The sequence below is a fragment of the Haematobia irritans genome, chromosome 5, assembly GCF_050003625.1.
Source record: "Haematobia irritans isolate KBUSLIRL chromosome 5, ASM5000362v1, whole genome shotgun sequence".
In the NCBI taxonomy this organism is placed as follows: Eukaryota; Metazoa; Arthropoda; class Insecta; order Diptera; family Muscidae; genus Haematobia; species Haematobia irritans.
The window spans coordinates 78,880,349-78,902,863 of NC_134401.1; the positions used below are offsets into that span (position 1 = coordinate 78,880,349).

The following is a 22,515-nucleotide window of genomic DNA, read 5'->3' on the forward strand; positions in this document are numbered from 1 at the left end:
AAAATATGTAACATTTTTAAATAATTGGAAATTTAATAACTAAATTTTGCCTTAAAAAAAAAAAAACAAGAATTAAAATAAATTAAAGCAGAATCTATTTATAGTTTTTAAAAGGTACATAGTTTCATTCTTTATTCTTTTGTTCACACTATTATCAAAAACTTAATAGAAATGCGTTATAGTGTAGCCTTTGAAAACACACACTTAATTGTTGTCGTCACTTAACTACATTTCCTGACGTGATTGTCAAATTGTTCTTTTATCTTTGTTTCTTCTAATCGTGTTTCTTATGCGAAACCCTTTTCCTACCAAAAAACACCTAAAAGCCATGCTAAACATTCTTTCATGCGATGTGCTTATATCCGTTACCCACTGTACTTATATTTTTGAGGCTTCAAATATTCATAAATCTTTGTTTACTTGCGTTTAAATGTTCTAAGTTAGGTTAGGTATAGAGGCTGCCCGATATATCAGGCTCACTTAGACTATTCAGTCCATTGTGATACCACAGCGGTGAACTTCTCAGTCCGAACGGCGTTCCAGATTGCAGTGAAACCACTTAGAGAAACCCTTTGGGATAATCTACCGCTGAAAAACTTTTTGGTGTTTGGTCGAAACTGGATTTGAACCCACGACCCTGTGTATGCGGGCATGCTAACCATTGCCCCATGGTGAAATGTTCCAAGTTTTTGCTAATTTGTGGCTTGGCTACGAATAAAAATGATATATTTGTGATTTATTTCAGTATTAAGGTCAGTACTATGTTAACTTTTCGTGTTGGAATTTTCGCCGTTACTTTATTAAAACAGTTTAATGTAAAGCAGACAAATTAACTCAATTGATGCGAAGTTTCTTGTTTACAAGAATATGTTTGTTTTCATTTATAATTTTGATTTTTTAAGGAGAAGTAATCGCAAAAATAAAGTGGAACCTAGTACACACCTTTACAATCAAAATACGAGGGCGGTTCGGAAACTTCTTAGCCTATCAATGAAAGAAAATAGTTAGTTTTTCAAAAATATTTTTATTTTTTAATATAATCTCCTGAAACTACAATACACTTAGTCCAACGTTTTTCTAGCAATTCTATCCCTTGATTCAAAATAGTTTTCCTCAAGGTCTTCAAAATAGTGGTTTACAACTGTAATTGCATCTTCATTTGAGGTAAAACACTTGCCAGCAAGGATTTTTTTTAGATTTGGGAACAAGTAAAAGTCACTGGGAGCTAAATCAGGAGAATAAGGTGAGTGGTCAAGCAACTCGTACTTTAATTCGTTGATTTTAGCCATTGTTAAAACACTCTTGTGCGCTGGTGCGTTGTCTTGATGAAAAATTATTTTTTTGTGTTGTAAGCCAGGACGTTTTTCTCGAATTTGTACATTTAATTGTCCCGATAAAAAAGGGACAATTAAAAGGTTTATCTTGTCCCGATAAACCTTTTTTATGTAAATATTTAATGACAGTACGCATTTCTAATTTTTCCATTGTAAAAAAAAAATTGCGGATGCGTCTTTGTTGAACACCTGCTCCAATATGAAGGAGTTGCCAGATCGAAACAAAATTTAACATGTGTTCATAACAGAGATGGAAGTTTCCAAAACACTTAACTTTTTTCTGTTTATACCGCGCTTTATGTGCTAGGCTAAGAAGTTTCCGAACTGCCCTCGTACACAGTCTTACAAAAGTTTGCATACCGCTGATTTGTTTACCTCTTAACTAAACATATTTCTTGTTGTTGTTTATAAACCACAAAATTAACAAATACTTGGTTTTTCAAATTAATTTACTTAAATTAAAGCATATATGTGCATATTTTATTATTTTAAAATAATAGAAATTCTTTACCCGCACGCTAACAAAAAATCGCTTCTGTAACATATACTCCCAAACATATTTTGCTTCAAGCATATACATTTTTGGCTATTGCCCAAACATTTATATGTTTGATCTCTTCCAATATATAATATGTTTGAAAGCACATTGGTCTAAACAATATATGTTTGGGTAGTCAATTTCCAAACATTTTGTATTTTTGCATCCAAATTCAATAATGTTGTCTTACAAAAAACAATATGTTATTAAGTGAACATATAATATGTTTGGAAGCATTTTGCATCCAAAAATATTATATGCTTAAAAAAAAATCTCCCAAACAATATTGTGCTCAAAATTTTATTTATTTATTTATATATTTACAATCATAATGAATTACGAAAATAAACAGGTGCTATATATATAACAACATAGGTTTTCGACCTGAATGCTCAAAATTTTGTTTCTGCCTAATTGTATATTCCCCCACATCTTTCTCACTTCCACGAGATTTTTTAGTTCTTAGCACCTTTTTCTGTAATACAAACATTGTAGAAGAAATTATTCAATTTTATGATTTTTTTTATTTTAATTTTACCTTTTGCCGGACGGGGATTCGAACAGCGGACCACACAGTTTGCAAGGATCAAAGAAGTAGCTGATCAATTGCCCAAGGAAAAATAAAATGTTAATTTTGTAATAACAAGCAACAACCACCAACTTAATTCAATATCGCTCCCTGTTAAATAGCGCTCCAAGCTACTAAACACATATATGTTTATAGGCTATTTCTAAATTAATATATGTTTGCATCCAAGCATATAATATTTACAAACATTTTATGTCCCAAACATAATATGTTCTAACATATTAACATATATGTCCCAAACATGTTATGCTAGTTTATGAACATTATATGCTTGCACTCAAAAATATTGTGTTTAAAAATTTGTGTTCCAAGCATATAATGTTTATAGCCAAACATATGAAAAACAGTCTTTTTCATCCGTGCGTATGTAAACTTGTGTATTAATAAAGCTATATACGTACAAACAAAAATTAAAATCGAAAATCGAATCGAACGGATGCTTCCAAGTAAAATATGTTTTCTTAATTCAAAAAAAAAAAAACTTTCAAAATCCTCAAAATGAGTGTTACCCGCACGCTCACAAAAAATCGCTTCTGTAACATATACTCCCAAACATATTTTGCTTCAAGCATATACATTTTTGGGTATTGCCCAAACATTTATATGTTTGATCTCTTCCAATATATAATATGCTTGAAAGCATATTAGTCTAAACAATATATGTTTGGGTAGTCTAAGTTTCAAACATTTTGTATTTTTGCATCCAAATTCAATAATGTTGTCTTCCAAAAAACAATATGTTATTATGTGAACATATAATATGTTTGGAAGCATTTTGCACCCAAAAATATTATATGCTTAAAAAAATTCTCCCAAACAATATTGTGCTCAAAATTTTATTTATTTATTTATATATTTACAATCATAACGAATTATGAAAATAAACAGATAATATAGGTTCTAACAACATAGGTTTTTGACCTGAATGCTCAAAATTTAGTTTCTGCCCAATTGTATATTCCCCCACATCTTTCTCACTTCCACGAGATTTTTTAGTTCTTAGCACCTTTTTCTGTAATACAAACATTGTAGAAGAAATTATTCAATTTTATGATTTTTTTTATTTTAATTTTACCTTTTGCCGGACGGGGATTCGAACAGCGGACCACACAGTTTGCAAGGATCAAAGAAGTAGCTGATCAATTGCCCAAGGAAAAATAAAATGTTAATTTTGTAATAACAAGCAACAACCACCAACTTAATTCAATATCGCTCCCTGTTAAATAGCGCTCCAAGCTACTAAACACATATATGTTTATAGGCTATTTCTAAATTAATATATGTTTGCATCCAAGCATATAATATTTACAAACATTTTATGTCCCAAACATAATATGTTCTAACATATTAACATATATGTCCCAAACATGTTATGCTAGTTTATGAACATTATATGCTTGCACTCAAAAATATTGTGTTTAAAAATTTGTGTTCCAAGCATATAATGTTTATAGCCAAACATATGAAAAACAGTCTTTTTCATCCGTGCGATATTTAGGTTAGGTTAGATTATTTAAAACTTAGGATGCGTAATCTTTAATACCACATATAAATATTTTTTCAGTGTAGCAATTTTATTTTGCATCAGCTAAAAAATCAAACCAAAAGGGAAAAAAATCAAACCCAGCTAGATATGTATAAATTATCCACGCCAAGACTAATTTCACAATGGTTAGGCAGTCTCATCTGTCTCATAATCGTAAACGTAATCGAAAAAATGCGATTTCTGCAATTAGGCTCGTTCCGGACTTCGCCGATTGCAAATCGATGAGATATGCCTCTGCGAATACAAATTAAATAACTGCATTGCTTTATAACTTGAAGTAAATAAAAAATAAAATCTCTCTCTCTCTCTTGTAAAATAATAATCCCATCTTGACCCAATCCACTGAAGGTAAGTTTTGCAATTCGCATATGAAATATGAAACTCTATGTAACACTGACGAACATGGCACGAGACATTTTGTAGTTGAAATATTGCAATTTTCAATTCCCTACGAATTCGTCTTATTTCCGAAACTGGCAAATCTGAAAACTTTTTGAAGTTTGTTAGAGTTTTCGCTCATTTTTGTACTATTAAAAATTTGTTTTGAAATGAGAGAAACGTTACAGAGTCGTGAAACGAAATCGGATAAAGTGAAGGTATGACAATTATTTTTATAGATATGTATTTGATGAACATTACTTACATGAATACACAATTACTTAAATAAAATATGAATAAAGTTTTCGACACCAGTTTTCCTAATATTTTCCTAATATTTTATTATTATTTTTTTTTGCGTGTACACTAAATTGTCAAATGTGATTTTGTTAGTTGTGCCAAAATAAATACATAAATGGTACTCGATTATAAAAGAAAAATAAAATAATCAACATAATTTTATGTGGACATTTTGAAAATCTTTCGCATTATGTACTCCCTAATTCATTACTGAAGGTTGTGCTTCACAGAGGTAGTATCTAAAAATATTATCTTTATGACAACTGTTTTGTTGTTTGCTGAAATTTTGACTTTGTCTTCAAAACTGCTTAAACATTTTGAAGAACCTTTGAATTTATTTTCAAAAATTCGTATTGTCTACCCATATTCCTATGTATGCATGAAGTGACGCATCGGGGTTGAGTAGTCTCCTAAAAAAATAGTTACCCCCAATAAAAAAGCGACGTAAAAAAAGTAGTGAAAATGTGTTTTGGATCCGGAAGTGGTGCAAAATTGGCGCAGTCGCGATGAATTTAACATGGGCTTGTCATAGGATGGATGTCCACCATTTCAACAGCCGTTGCACTGAATTTGAATCAGTGTTTTGTATGTGAATTAAAAAATATTGTGATATTTCCTAAATAAATCATTTTTAATTTTTTATGATTTTCAATGCACTCCATCGCTTGTCAGAAACGTTTGACCTCAAATGTTTTCAAAAATTCGTAATTTTTCTAGAAAGGATTTAGCATTTTTATCGACAAAATTTGAATAATTTGTTCCATTTTATTAATTCTTACTATCTCTTACTATTTGAAACAAAAAAAGTTAAAATTACCCATTAAAAATATGAAAAAGCAAGTTGAATTAAAAGAACTTTCCGTGTAGTTAAAATAAAGGACATCTTTGGGAGGACATTTTCGGAAGTGCTTTTAAAGTTATGCCTTTAGAAGAACTTCCAACTTTTATTGGGCAAGACATTGCATTGAATATAATCCTTTCTTTGAGTATGTTGGGGTTCGTAATTTCCATCCTAGTAATTGAAAATTTCTAAACACAAACAGCCTTTTCTCTTTCTCCTTTGCGTTTCCTCCAATTTGGACTACATTTTATTTTTTCCATAAAAGTGAGTACTAAGTTCGACTTTTACCGCTAAAGTGAAAACTAAATCAGTGAAAAAGGCATACAATCAGGGATCCGGAGCGGAGCGTGGGGCGGAGCGGAGCAAGCCCTTTTTTAGCCGGAGCGGCAGCGGCATTTCTAAAATCCGGAGCGGAGCGGTTTCCAAATGAAAAACCGCTCCGCTCCGAATAAAATATTACTTGAATGAAATGTGTAACTTTGAAATTACACTGTGTAGGTAATTTCAAATTTATCTAGTACTTAGCGTAGTGTGAGCAAACGTTTAAAATGTACGATATGTATTTTTGTACGTACGTACATTGGGGAAAACACAACGTGTTTTTAGTAATTGTTTTCAAAAACGGCAAATGTCAAAATATATCTCTAGTATGTGTTGTAAAAGTAACAACAGTACTTTCGATCAATTTCATCCCGTATTACTACAAAGATGGTTATAATGAACGTCAAATAAATGCAATTAAACGATCTTATTTATATTTAATTTTTTAGTTTTCTACACTGAAAAAAATATTGTCGTGAAGTCAAAGATTCCATGTCCTTAGAATAAGAATGCAAATTTTGCTTAACATGGAAGACGTATTTCTCTAAAATAAAGTTTTTTTTTCTTGTCCAAAAGGCAATAAACTTTTGAATGAAGTTGTATTGTCCTTACAATTAAGTGATTTTACTTAAAAATGTGTATCATAACATGAAAGAGGTAAGGTCAACGTGACTTTAATAATTAAGAAAAATTCTTTAAAATTAATAAAATTGTCTTTAAATTTGTTTCCTTTTTGCATCTCAAAAAATCGTTAAAAAATAAGACATGTTTTTCAACACTTTAATTTAAAGACGCTTTTTTCTTGAAACATAGCATAATTTCTACTGGAAGTCGAGTCTTAATATGGAAAAAAAATAACTCGTTAACTCGTTTTTAAAGGATTTTGATAACAACTGACGAAACAAATCTAAAAAAATGAAAAATTAACATTTGCTTCCTAGAAGCAAGTACATAACCCCCAAATTTAAAAGAGAATTACGTCTTTAAAGTATCCTTACTTGTATTCTCCGCTTCTTTGGCTCGGAATTAATACCCAAACTGTTAAAGTAAAGACAAAATCTTTGGAACCGGGCATGCTTTTTTTCAGTGTAAGGACATTCATATTTGCTTTACTATTGTACTACACACAAAAAAAAATTTTTCTGATTCAATCACCAAATTAATTGATCCAATTAATATTTTAATTGAAATGTCTTCAATCACGAAAATGATAGTATCAATCACAGTTTTAATTGGGCATAGAAAAAATTCTTGATTAAAAAATTAATTGATTTTTTCAGCAAATTTCAATTAATTTTTTAATTGATTCAATTAAAAATTTAATTGATGTTGATTGCAAAACTCAATTAATTTATCAATTAAAAAAGGTAACTATTTTTAATTACTTTCTGAATTGGCTTAGAGTTTTTATTTGGATTAACAAATGACTGTTTGAAATACATTTTTAATTAAAAATTAAAAAAAAAATCAGCACTTTTTTTAACCCTTTCACTACCGATGTCCGCTTTGAAGGACATTCGAAAAAGACACCAAATTCTATTTTCCCCTTAGTTTTGATTTATTTCTCGATGTTATTTTAAAGTAATCTAAATAACCTATAAATATTTTCCATATTGGTGAGGTCCAAAATACATTTTTGTAAACTTCTTTAGAAATAAACGAAAAATACGTAAATTTGAGACAATTTTTCTACTGTATGTTTCTAGTAAATGGACATTCATACCAAAACTATAGCTGACACTTTTTCGGGTTCTTTTTTGTATTTTTGCTCACACTTTGAAGGACATTATATGCCAAATAGCGCTTATTTTCGTAAGGCCACTTGGTCACAATTCAAGAATCAAATTTTCAAAACAAGCTCATATAGCTCTTGAAGTATTTGAAGTAGGTTTTCAAAATGGCAATTTTTGTTCTACATGCTGTTAGTTCAAGTAAAAACAGAAGAAAAATTAAAGTTTTTAACATTAGGTTTATTTCGGTAGTGAAAGGGAATTAATCTTCCGAATTTGATTAAAAAGTTAATTGTATCAATTAATTTTTTAATTAAAAATTTAAAAATTTTCAATCATTGACTTAATTAACTTAATGTTTCTATCATGATTAAAAAGTTAATTGTATCAATTAATTTATTAATTGAAAAAATTTTCAACTTCAATTAACTTTTTAATTGGAAATATTTTGGTGATATTTTTTTCTGTGTATATCCTAGCATTCTCTTATTTCTGATATTAGTTCTCGAATTTTTAAATTTATGAATAATTAAAATTATGGATAGTTTCAATTTTGGTTGAAAAATTTGCCCATATACATTTATTATACAATAAAGGGGAAAAAAGCGAAATTAGGTAACACTAGATCTGAGTAAGAATATTCGTAGGTATACCACGGACTGATGTCGATGGAGGTTGTTGCAAACATAAACATACACACACATATTACAAATATAACAAAACCTCTTCTCTACGTCTGTTGCAAAACAAAAAAAAAAACTTTCGGAGAGTAGTTACTTCTACTCTGTGTATAGACTTTCAATTCCAATCAGCGTTGCCGTTTTGGTCCGATCGGACCAAAATTGGTCCAAAAGATTTCTAATTTTTAAATTTGGTCCGATGGTCAGGCCAAACAGAATTTGGTCCATTTTGGTCCATTTTCATAAATTTGGTTTCTATCACATATTAAATAGTAGATGGTGCACCGCAAAGAATATTGTCGGTAGGCCAAATACTTCACATGCTTCAAATACGAATTTTGCTTAGAATAGAAGACGTATTTCTCTGAAAAAAAAATTTTTCCTTGTCTAAAAGTCTCTAAACTTTTCAATGAAGTCTGTTTATCCTTATAGCTAAATGATTCGACATAAAAATGTGTATCCTAACATGAATGCAAATTTCGCTTCAAAATTAATAAAATGTTTCAACACATTGTTTTAAAGTCATTATACCCTAAACCACATAGTGGTTAGGGTATAATAAGTTTGATCTGCCAAAAAATGTGCCTACAAGAAATATTGATTTTAGACCCCATAAAATATATACCGATCGACTAAGAATCACCTCCTGAGTCGATCTAGCGCTTAGTGTCCGTCTGTCCATCCGTCCGACTGGACATGTATTTGTTGTTCACAGGATTTCGGTCGCAATTATTAATCGATTTTGATGAAATTTGGTACAGGGAGTTTTTTTGGGCACAAGGACGAACGTTATTGAATTTGGAAGAAATCGGATCAAATTTAGATATAGCTCCCATATATATGTATTGCCCGATTTCGACAAATGGGATCACGTTGCAATTTTTTACTAACCGATCGTCGTCAAATTTAGCACAAAATAATCTTCTGTATCACCCTTTAAGTCTGAAAATTTCATCGAAATCGGTTAAAATTTAGATATAGGTCCCATATATATGTATCGCCCGATTTTGCCAAATTAGGTCATAAAACCCTTATTTATCAACCGATCTTACTCAAAGTTGGCGAAATGTAATCTTCTATAGCACTAACTAGTATATGTGCAAAAAATCATCGAAATCGGTTCAGATTTAGCTATAGCTCCCATATATGTACCGCCCGATTTTTCTAAATAAAATAAAACTCAATTGAACAAATAATACAATGTATGTACTATAATTTCTCGAAGAGGAGCGGAGCGTGGAGCGGAGCGGTTTTTTTTCTCCGGAGCGGGAGCGGAGCGAAAAAAATGGACCGCTCCGGATCCCTGCATACAATTATACATATTTGTTGCAAATTTTATTATAATTTGAAGGGGAATAGCCCAAAGCAAATTTTCACAAAATTTGTATTCCTTAAAATGGATTACACTAGCTTACAAAATATTTTTTTTCATGTACACTTGATGAGAGGCAACTTTTCTTATGTATTTTGATCTGATGAATTCGAACAAATTTTTAAAATTATTAACAGTGTTTTTTACACTGAAAATGTACACTTGTTGAGAGTCGACTTTTCTTATGTATTTTGATCTGCTGAATTCGAAAAAAATGTTTAACATATTTTTATGAAACAGTTTTTGAGACATCCTGTTATTTTTATATTTAAAGCGGCTTCGGGGCAGACATCAAAACCTTATGCTCAATATACATAGGAAAAGGTACTCCTAGAATTTCTAATACACTTCCCGAAGTGTGATCTTTGCGCCGTAAAGAGAAGACAAACCGGACAATCATATTCACAATTCGTTGTAGCCTACTAGGTTAGGTGGCAGCCCGAAGTATCAGGCTCACTTAGACTATTCAGTCCATTGTGATACCACATTGGTGAACTTCTCTCTTATCACTGAGTGTTGCCCGATTCGATGTTAAGCTCAATGACAAGGGACCTCCTTTTTATAGCCGAGTCCGAACGGCGTTCCACATTGCAGTGAAACCACTTAGAGAAGCTTTGAAACCCTCAGAAAAGTCACCAGCATTACTGAGGTGGGATAATCCACCGCTGAAAAACTTTTTGGCGTTCGGTCGAAGCAGGAATTGAACCCACGACCTTGTGTTTGCAAGGTGGGCATGCTAACCATTGCACCACGGTGGCTCCCTACTACAGCAAGTCAAATTCGCAACTGATACTATTTCAATACAATAATTAACAGAAGACATTAGTAATGAAAACCCCAATCTCTTCCTAATATGGACTGGACTAAAGAAATTTAGCGAGTAAAGCCTCCGAAGAGTGGATGTTCTAAACCGAGTCTCCTCTACCAAGACATCTCATTTCAGTAACGAAAGCGAACCATTGGCTTTTATATTCAACTCTACTTCATCATTTGTGTGATAAAAGAACATAGCTCTGGTTTTAGAGTTATTTATAACAAAATCATTGTCACAAACCCACCGACTAACAAACATTCCAAAACATGATTGATATTCATCTCAAGTTGTAAAGTGGACATACTACTGAAAAAAGATGGATATCATCCGCATAAAGAAACGGAAAACATTCACCAATTGGAGACCAAACAAAAATATCATTCACATATAATACAAAAAGCAATGGTCCAAGAACGGATCCCTGTGGGACACCACTAGAAATATGTCTAATCTCGGAGTTAACACCACGTACATAGTAGAGGTGTGTACGTGAGTAATATTTTGCTCACGCTCACGCACACTCACGACGGAAAAATCTTACTCACGCACACTCACGCACGATATTGTTTGGTAAGACTCACGCACACTCACGAAAAGAAAATTTGTACTCACGCACACTCACGCACGAAAATGTCGTGACTCACGAAAAATACCGTGACTCACGAAAAATGTCGTGACTCACGAACAATTTTTTGAGTAATTTACCTTAGCGACTTGTCTGAAAATATGAGCATTATTAAAATCGAGAGCGTTATTACACTCTTAACATCCCAGGTGTCACTACAATTGTAAATGAATTTAACTCTTAAGCGTTTTATGCTGGTGAGCGGGATTATTTGCGTGAGCGTAAATCTTTACTCACGCACACTCACGAAGATAATATTTTCGTGACTCACGCTCACGCACGACATTTTGGATTGTTAATCACGCTCACTCACGCGTGAGTCGTGAGTCACGAAAATTTTCGTGAGTCACGAAAATTTCGTGTCATGTGCACACCTTTAGTACATAGAGCATTTTCCTACACTAAACAAATATTTACGTGATAAAACCTCAATTTTAGGACAAATGGCTTTAAAATAATGAAATTTTAATTAAAAGAAAGTTTATAATCTTTACTTCAAAAAAATTTTTCATTAAATTTAGGACACACATTTTGCGTCCCTTCGTTATAGTTGCATGTCTTTAAACCAAGGCAAATTTTCTTTAAAGTAAAGAAACACATTTTTGATTTAATGAAATCGTCCTTAAATTAACTGAAATATTGAATCTTTAGATTTAAGATAGAAACGCTTCAAATATAGGCTATGACTTATTTTGAGGATTTATCATCTTTGGTTTAAAGTTTTTTTTTTTGAATTAAGAAAATAATTTTTACTTCGAAGTATCCGTCATAATTTGGATTTTTAAACTGGCATTTGTATGTACGTTAACCCTTAAATGCACAAGATTACCGATTCCTCCGAAAAAAATATATAATATGCAAAATGGTAAAAAAAAGAACATCTGCATACCACATTAAAAAAATATTATGGTAAATATTATTTAACTTCCAATCTGCAATTTTTGAATTTTTGGTTAAAATTTGATTTTCAATTTTGACTGGAGATTACTCAGAAGTACTAAAAACTTTCCGGAAAGAAATATTTTTAGAAATATTATAGAACGTTTTAAGACGTAAGATTTTTTTTTTCTGGTTGTATCTTAATAGATACAGTGTGCATTTAAGGGTTAATAGCTTTATTAATATAACGGAAAATAGAAAATTCGATAAATGAGATCTGTAGATCATAGATTTAAAACCAGATAGGTCGCAAAAAATTTCCTTATTTTAAAGAACCCGCATCTTTGGCTCGGAATCAATACTAAAATCCTTAAAGGAAGGTCAAAATCTTGGGATCCAAGTAAACATTTTTTGAGTGTACCATCTTGTGGATTATATTTCTCGGGGAGACATGCCAAATTTCATCTTAAAACAGTACCGGCTGTTCTGCCCATCGCCAACATCCAAAGAATGTTGTGGCTTGGGTTCATAAAGACCAGTGTTTGGTCGTGGTGAAATTTTGTGTCGATCAAGCGATGTACATCGGTTCATCTGTTGAAATTAGGCTATTTTGCTTGCGGAGCCCCTTGGAGGATCAAAATTAATCCTCCAGGAAGCTCTGGGGATCGGTGATATGGGGACTATATATAATTATGAACCGATATTGACAAATTTTTGCTCTATGGCCAACCATGCAAATATTGGTCCATATCGGTCAATCATTATATATCGGTCCAAAATTGAATAATCAGGTACATGATTTTCCCGACCATTTAATGGTCTCAAATTCTATCATTTAAATAATAGAACATGTTTGCGGCTTTTGAGAACCATTTAAATGGTTATTGCCAGCATACATTTTTCTCTGCTCGAAAACTATTTTTACAAAGACATTTACAAAATACATGGTTTTCGCGACATTTACATGCTCTAGATAAGCATTAAATGGATGCGTGTACCGTGCGATTATTGGTTCATATCGATTCATAACCATAGGCTCCTCTATGAAGAACTGAATCGACTTATACATATATGTATGTATAAAATCTACTTTTTTTTGTCTAACATGTACTCCATATGGACTAATTTACGATTATGAAGACTACGTTAAAAAGTTTTAAGATGCCTTGTCATCGGCAAGTAATTCGATTGTGTTTTTAGTAGAACTTTCGATACAATCCATGGTGGAGGGTATATCAGATTTGGCTTGGCCGAACTTACTTGTTTATTTTCTTAAATACCAAAATATTCAACTAGAACCCATCATATATGCTTTACTTGATCATAAAATACATTATATACATTATCACATAGTATCTGTATTTACGATTACATTGAAGGAAACCTAATCTAATTGGGTGCATTATTGCTGCAAATCATTTTCATTTCCTCATTTAATCTCGATCATTGGCCGCGCATATTTGTCAACAAAATTATTGTTTGTTTTTAATTCCACGAAACTAAAGCAAAAACATTAGGTGTTTGCAAAGTTTCCATCGCGTGCTTACTCTGGCATGTTTCCACTTGAAGATTTAGTTCTATTGTAATTTCCGATTAAAACAAAATGACTTTATCGCCACATATGATCTTGGGTGTCTGAATTCTATTTTCCGACACCTACTAAATGCGGTAGAAAAAAATTAGTGACCTCCTACGATCTGTTTGCGAGTGTGTGTGTTAATGAGATGATTTTTCTTCCTTGTATACTTTCAGTTTCCGCCGTGGATGCCTTTAGTTTTGTCAATGAAATGAGACAGGCTGCTCAAGAGGCTCAAAATATTAGTAATTTTGTTTATGAACCAACATCCGGATTGTACTACGATAAGAAGTCTGGATACTATTACAATGCGGTAAGTTCAAATTTTTAGGTCATTTTAGTAGAGATATCCCATTTCGTATTTCCATTGTAAAATCTACATTTGTCAACTAATTTTCAAAAAATTAGATTGTATCGACGCAGAATACATGTAGCTATGAAGTTGTAAAAAAAAGTTAAATTGGAACATTTGTGCGAACTTTGTGTGTGGGAAAGTAATAAACATACAAAATCTGTTTTTTTTTTGTTTCTTTATTGTCCCATTCGTCGTGTATACAGAAAAAAGTGTCTTGTAAATTTAAGGACCATTTTAACTTTCACATAATTCAACAAATTTACTGTAATATAGTTCATTTTTCGTAACGAAAATTATCTTAGCTAAAGGAAAACTTATAAAAATTCAGTAAATTATTTTTAGTTCACTAACTACGAAATGGGAAGGATTTTTCCTTAAATAAATTTCCAACACAGTAGTTAATGCATCTTTGATTCTATTATAAAAATACATGGGAAATATAAAAATCTTACTACGAAATGTGGAAAATTTACTAAGAAAAAATTTTGTATGGAAAAAAATTTTTGTAGTAAAAATTAACCTAACGACATTACCGATTCGTGCGATGGCTACCTACAGATTATTTCCCTTTTTATTATATGTTGGAGTGTTTTTACTCACATTGAAAATTTTAGATAAAGTAGAATAAAAAGTAGTTAATATAATCCTTGACGGGTGTATATAATTTTTTTATAGATTCCTCATAGATTTGGTATATATGTTACCTTAACTTATAGATAGAATTCCAACTAATCAATAAAGTTGCTACTGGAAAATGTGAGTGCATCATGTGAGGAAGGTTTTAGAGACATTTTGTGTATATCTCGTATGATTGTTGTGTTTGTTATTGCGTCATTTATGCTGTTGTTGGTTGTTTTGATTCTAGAGACAATGGAATGTTCCTTGTGTGTTGTTGGTATCTTTTTTGGTGAGAGTTGTGTTCTTGCAATAGCGAGATCAGAAAGGGATCGTGTGTGTGTGTGTGTTGTGTTTCTTTACGGCAGGTATGTATCGTTTATGACTATTTGTGTCTTTGAGTTTTATTGCTGCATTCAGTTCTGTTGATGCATTTATGAAGTGCACACGTGGATTTAATTTTGCAAAATTGTACGTGCGGTATTGGTGTTTATTTAGAAACTGAGAAGTGAATGATGTGATGTTAGAGAAATCAAAAACGCTTTTTATTGATAAAAACAAATAACAGATTAAGGAACTGTATATTTCTATTAACAGTTTAAAATTAGTGCGGATTTTTAATTGATTTACATAAAAAATATACAACATGAGTGGTAATAGGATGATCTACATTTATTCTACATCTGGATAACAGGTTGGAGATGCAACCATTTTTTTTGAATCTATATTTTTTATGTTGCGGCAATTCCTACAGGTGAGCACTAAGTTCGAGTTTAGCCGCTAAAATTAAAAATAAATCACTAAGAAAAATATAAAATTATACGTCTTCGATACAAATTTAAATATAACTTGATGGAGAATAGCCCAAACCAAGTTTTTTTTTATAAAGATTATTTTTGTATAATGGATTAGAAAAGAAAACTTATCATGAAAATTGCGATTTTAGCCTCTAAACTCGAACTTAATATCCTCCTTAAATACTAAATGCTATACTGACATGTGGAAATTATGTCTAATTTTATAATATTTTTTATTTCAAATATATTCTGAGAATAATTTCAAAATCGTCCCATTAGTCCATGGATTTGATTCCAATAATGTACATACTGGATGGATTTTTCAATGTTGTAAGTTTTTCTATAAACCGTATTTTGTCCGTTTTTAATAAAACCAAAATTTAAATTTATTAAAAATAATTATTTTCACTTGCAGGTAGACAGGTCTTGTAATGGTATTTTTTTTGAATATTCTTACTGTTTAATGCTAACTAAGCTGATATCCTTATTGGCTCTAGGAAATACTCTTGAGAACCGTAAGTTAAAAATCAATATGAACGATAGAATTTGATAATATTTTTCTTATATTTTGTATAACTTTGCAATTTCAGATGCTTATAAGACAAATCCGCCCAACAAAAGTTAGCCAAAATCGATGAAATTGGACAACAATTCAATGAATATAGCAACTTATGCCACATATATCTTTTATATGGATAGAAAACATGGAAATTTAAATTAATTAGTTTAGTCCTAATAACATAGAAAATTACTCTTTTGAAGAAGCAATTACTAACTACCGACAAGTAACTGCATCCAACGTACGAATAAAAATATTTCCTCTATTGTATATCATAAGCCATAGTTTTGTGTAATATAATAATAATTTTTTGAAATAAAATACTGGTGGTTATAGAAAATTGACTTGTTTTGTACGAAAAATTTCTTAGTTGTATACAGGCTTGTTGTACCTTTGATTCCTCAATTTCTCTACTTTTTGAAAATTATACTGACAAACAGTTTATTTCAAACCAATTTCTTAATACAGGTTTCCCAACAAATTGTTCATTTTTCCGGATAACAGGAATATTTTGAATGAGTTTAAGTATATTCTTCCCACAGCATAGTAATAATGAACTAAAATACGATGCAATACATGAACTAATTTATAAAAAAAGTCATGAACTTATCTAGATGAAAAAAATCTTTGGCGCCAAATCATGGTCATTCTTACTATGGGTTAGTTTATTTTTCATACAAAATAGTAAACTTTTTTTTCGGTGTAGAGTAAAAAAGTAGAGCTGAAAAACTATCGATAGTCGCACCATTCGATATTTTCCAAAAAATCGATACATAGTTTTGCAGCTCTATAAAAAGTAGTCGACCAATACATTGTGGGGAATGTACACCCTAAAAAAATCGCTTCTCTAACATATGTTCCAAACATATTTTCTAGGAAGGACATATATTATTGGATACTGCCGAAACATTATTATGTTTGTTTTATGTGGACATATTATGTGTTTGGAATCATTTTGAGCCCAAAAATATTATATGCAATGTTGAAGAAATTATTCAATTTTATAAATTTGTTAAATTTTACCTTTCGCCTGGATGGAGAATCGAACCGAGGACCATACCGCCCACGAGCCGATGCAAACAAAACATTATTCAACGGAAACGTACATTTGTTGGCTACGTGGAGCAATGGTTAGCATGTCCGCCTTGCATGCAAAGGGTCCTGTTCAATCCCTGCTCCGACCGAAAACCAAATTTTTTTTAATTTATATGTTTATATTTATATATTACTAAATTAAATTTTTTACAATGAAACTTCGAGATGTATGTTATTAAAGGTTTACAGTCAGAAAAGAACAGCGCTTGATATAAACGAAATGGACTGAGCTTTTGGATAAAGTATTATTTTTTTATTGCAAAAATAACAATTTTGTAACAAAAAAGTTTGAAATTTTCGAAGAAATTTGAAAACTCTAACAAAAGAAAAACGTGATGTCGAGTATAAACATAAATAATTTTACATATAAACATAAATTTATTTAGGAGAGAACACCATTTAACACCATTTTAAATGCATTTAAAATTTATCGTATTTAGAAATACAAATAAAATGAATATTTATTAACGAGTAATTTTGTACTTAATTTCAATTTTACCTTTAGGGCCGGTATTAAGTTGGCGTTATCGCTCTAAAATGACCATGTTTTCACGTTTTCTTTTCTTTAATAACAGGTTGGCTGATAAGTCCCCGGTCTAACAAAGAAAAACACATTTTTTGTCAAAATTCGTTTTTATTATTCAACATAGTTCCCTTCAAGAGCGATACAACGATTATAACGACCTTCCAATTTTTTGATACCATTTTGGTAGTACTCCTTCGGTTTTGCCTCAAAATAGGCCTCAGTTTCGGCGGTCACCTCTTCATTGCAGCCAAATTTTTTCCCTGCGAGCATCCTTTTGAGGTCTGAGAACAAGAAAAAGTCGCTGGGGGTCAGATCTGGAGAATACGGTGGGTGGGGAAGCAATTCGAAGCCCAATTCATGAATTTTTGCCATCGTTCTCAATGACTTGTGGCACGGCGCATTGTCTTGGTGGAACAACACTTTTTTCTTCTTCATATGGGGCAGTTTTGCCGCGATTTCGACCTTCAAATGCTCCAATAACCCCATATAATAGTCACTGTTGATGGTTTTCCCTTCTCAAGATAATCGATAAAAATTATTCCATGCGCATCCCAAAAAACAGAGGCCATTACTTTGCCAGCGGACTTTTGAGTCTTTCCACGCTTCACCGGTCGCTGTCCACTTAGCCGACTGTCGATTGGACACAGGAGTGTAGTGATGGAGCCATGTTTCATCCATTGTCACATACCGACGGAAAAACTCGGGTGTATTACGAGTTAACAGCTGCAAACACCGCTCAGAATCATCGACACGTTGTTGTTTTTGGTCAAATGTGAGCTCGCGCGGCACCCATTTTGCACAGAGCTTCCGCATATCCAAATATTGATGAATGATATGACCAACACGTTCCTTTGATATCTTTAAGGCCTCAACTTCATTTTACGGCCATTCAAAATCATTTTGTGGATTTTGATGTTTTATATGAGCGATTATGTTTAAAAATTGTGCCCGAAACACATTTTGTTTATATCGGAACATATGAAAAACATATATTTCTAACAGTGCAGGAATTTAAATTTGCGTCCCTCCGTTAATGTCGTGCGTCTTTGAAGTAAAGCAAGTTTTCCTTAAAGTAAAGAAAAACATTTTTAAATTAAATAAATAATATTTACATTAACTGTGATATTGAATGTTTGAATTAATATTAAAAAGCTTCATATATGGTTTATTTTGGGGATTGTCCATAATTGGTTCGAAGTTCTTTTGGAATTAAGAAATCGGTTTTGGATTTGAAGTTTCTGTTAGAATAGAATGTGATAAATTAGATCTTGTCCTAATTTTAATTTTATAGAACCTAGATTTAAAAGCTCGATAGTTGCCTAAAAATGTTTTTTTTTTTTTAAGGAGTACACAGACAATATAGATTGATTGTGACAACCGAATTTATTGCCAACCTCCTTTTGGCGGTTGTAGCAACTATCAGTTGGCAGTTGTGTCACCCGACTGATTCGGTCGACACAACTAATACCTAATGTGATATTGGTTGGGTCTGCCGACGACATTGGTTGTAGCTACCTTCATCATTCGGTTGTGTTGCCCAACCTTAATAATACTCATGGCCAAATTAAAAACCAATTCCTTCCCAATTAAATATTATATTTTATTTTATTTAAAAATATGAAATGACAATAAATCTTAATTCATTGTATTTCATATCAAATTATGAAAATTACAATTTATAATTTTTAGCGATTAAGTTGGTTGTAAATCTGCTCGTATATCCTTCGCCATGAATTTGCGCATCATCCTATGTTACAAAAAAATTTTACTACAAACAAAATAAAAATTGATTAATAAATTAATTAATATATGTTCGTATCGAAAACAACTAAATACGCAGAAAGATCAAACCGATATGAACTTTTGCGCGTTAATTAGAGAGCTAGAATTAAAATATGGGGTTTGTTTTATATGGGGGCTATATAACTATAGACCGATATGTACCAGTCTTTGTATGGTTGATAGCGGCTATATACTGGCACAATGTACTAAATTTCAAACGAGTCGAATGAATTATGGGGCTCCGGAGGTCAAATCTGTGGATCGGTTTCTATGGAGGCTATATATATAATTATAGACCGATATGGACCAATTTTTCATGGTTGTTAAAGACGATATACTAACACCACGTACCAAAGTTCAATAGCATCGGATGAATTTTGCTCTTCCAAGAGACTCCCGAGGTCAAATCTGGGGATCGGTTTATATGGTAACTAAATATAATTACGGACCGATATCGACCTAACACCACGTACCAAATTTCAACTGAATCGGATGAATGTTGCTTCTCTAAGAGGATCCGCAAGCCAAATCTGGGGGGTCGGTTTATATGTGGGCAATATGCATTTGCAATACCATCCGACCTACATCAATAACAACTACTTGTTAACGTGATTTCAATAGACGGACGGACATGGCTAGATCGACTCAGAATTTCAGCACGACTAAGAATATATACTTTATGGGGTCTCAGAGCCATATCTCGATACCCTCCACCCCATAATATGGTGGAGGGTATAATACCCAACTCAATGGAGGACACATGAGAAATTTACTTGAAGACTCATCTCGTAACATATTGCATGAACATCTGCACCTGTTTAGCTGACATGTACGTAAAATGGTGAAAATCGTTACTATTGAGATTATAGCAGGTCACAAGTATTTACTTTTTGCCGACGTCAGCAGCTATCGAGAGAGTTTATATTTGCTTTAGCACGGAATTAAGTTGTCAACCTCTTTGGCCAGTATTTTACTAAACTAAAAGACTGTAAACTGTTGGAACTGTGAAGATTGGTACATTAAAGTGGTGTCTCGGAGCACTCCTTGACTATTGTGGAAGTGCATTTCTCATCCGATCTTTTACATTCCGAGTTCTCCAGGTAACAAATTATGTTTTGAAGATTAAAAATTTAAAAAATACGTCTTCCTTAGACATGAAATTAATATTTTAATAGAAATGACATTTGTACAATAATTCAAATGGCATTCGGTTGTGAAAGCCATCCGTAAGTTGTGATAACAAAGTGACAGTTACGACAACTAATTACGGCAGGTTGTGTCATCCGAATACGGGCAAAATTTTTTAAAGTAGAGACATTTGGCTCCTACAACTGTCTGTCTTCTATCACAAACGTAAATCCATTGAAATAATCGAAACATTGTAGTAGAGACCCACGTATGATTGCAAATATAATACATAGATTGGGGCAATTGATATTTAATTATAAATGTAGAATTTTCATTACTTCAACCGATTTCCAACCAATCTCTTCTCTGTGTGTAGCATCGTTCATCATTAAGAAAAGGTTAAAATCTTTGAATTCATGTAAACTTGTTTTGATTGTAGGCTCTATGAAATTAAAATTAGGGTACAGGGCTCATTGCTCCAATATTTAATATATTTTTGCGATATTGAATAAAGGGTGGTACGGCCAAAATTTGGTCAATATAAACTTGACGTATTTCTTTCAATTTTGCATTTAAAAAACCTGAACACCCCTCATTTTGAAGGTGTGTGTGTGTAGAATGTTGCTCCTATTTTGATTTTGGAATTCACTCTTCAGTTTTTTGACAACTGCTGTCCAAGCAATAAGAGCAGCATATCAAAATTTTGGTCGCGCATCGCGAAAATCCGAGCTACTCGCACGCAAAGCTGGCAAAATCGCTAAAAGTTGCCAAATCAACCGTTACAAATGTAATTAAAGTGTTTTGGGGAACGTTTGTCGACAGCCAGGAAGTCTGGATCGGGGGGAAATCGAAAACCGGAAGCCGCTGAGACGACAAAGGGAGTTGCCGGTAGTTTCAAGCGAAACCCTAACCTCTCTCTCTCCGAGATGCCGCAAATAAGCTGGGTGTATCGTCTACAACCGTGCATCGAACCAAAAAACGAGCCGGACTATCGACTTACAAGAAGGTAGTGCCTCCAAATCGCGATGATAAACAAAATACGACGACCAAAGCGCGATCCCGGAGGCTGTACACGACGATGCTGACGAAGTTTGACTGCGTGGTAATGGACGACGAAACCTACGTCAATGCCGACTACAAGCAGCTCCCGGGACAGGAGTTTTATACGGCAAAAGGAAGGGGAAAGATAGCAGATATTTTCAAGCACATAAAACTGTCAAAGTTCGCAAAGAAATATCTGGTTTGGCAAGCCATCTGTACCTGTGGCTTTAAAAGCAGCATTTTCATAGCTTCCGGGACTGTCAACCAACAAATTTACGTGAAAGAGTGTTTGAATAAACGTCTGCTGCCTTTCCTGAAGAAACACGGTTGTTCCGTACTGTTTTGGCCGGATTTGGCATCTTGCCATTATGGTAAAAAGGCCATGGAGTGGTACGCCGCCAACAACGTGCAGGTGGTTCCCAAGGACAAGAACCCTCCCAACACGCCAGAGCTCCGCCCAATTGAGAAATACTGGGCTATTGTCAAGCGGAACCTAAAGAAGACCAAAAAAACTGCTAAGGACGAGCAGCAGTTCAAGGCAAACTGGCTTTCTGCGGCGAAAGCCAGTTTGCCTTGCCTTCTACAGCCACCTTGTCGGCTGTACAAAATCTGATGGCAGGTGTCAAGCGTGAGGCCCGGCAATTCGGATTTGGAAAAGCGAAAGCCTAACTGAATATTTTTCCTGAATTTTATACTAATTGAACTTGAAAAAGAAATTTAATTTGATTTTTTAAATAAACGATTTCACCGATTTCCCTTGACCAAATTTTGACCGTATCACCCTTTAACATACTGAGGATCCCATGCGATTAGAGGTGTGCACATGACACGAAATTTTCGTGACTCACGAAAATTTTCGTGACTCACGAAAATTTTCGTGACTCACGCGTGAGTCGTGAGTCACGCTCATGGCAACGGCGTGAGTGTGCGTGATTAACATACCAAAATGTCGTGCGTGAGCGTGAGTCACGAAAATATTATCTTCGTGAGTGTGCGTGAGTAAAGATTTACGCTCACGCAAATAATCCCGCTTAAGAGTTAAATTCATTTACAATTGTAGTGACACCTGGGATGTTAAGAGTGTAATAACGCTC

At 32.9% G+C, this 22,515-nt stretch overlaps 1 protein-coding gene across 6 annotated transcripts in view; it reads left to right on the plus strand.

Annotated features, from left to right (window-relative positions):
- The window catches only part of LOC142241136 (angiogenic factor with G patch and FHA domains 1), a 52,217-nt gene that overhangs the window by 8,474 nt on the left and 21,228 nt on the right, over positions 1-22,515 (plus strand). For 4 of the 6 annotated variants that reach the window (XM_075312884.1, XM_075312881.1, XM_075312883.1 and 1 more), the window contains exon 4: positions 13,700-13,836. In XM_075312884.1, coding sequence (XP_075168999.1) covers positions 13,700-13,836 — 137 coding nt within the window. Of the gene's footprint in view, positions 1-13,391; positions 13,616-13,699; positions 13,837-22,515 lie in introns of those variants that run through there. The other 2 variants (XM_075312886.1, XM_075312885.1) reach the window with 2 other exon arrangements.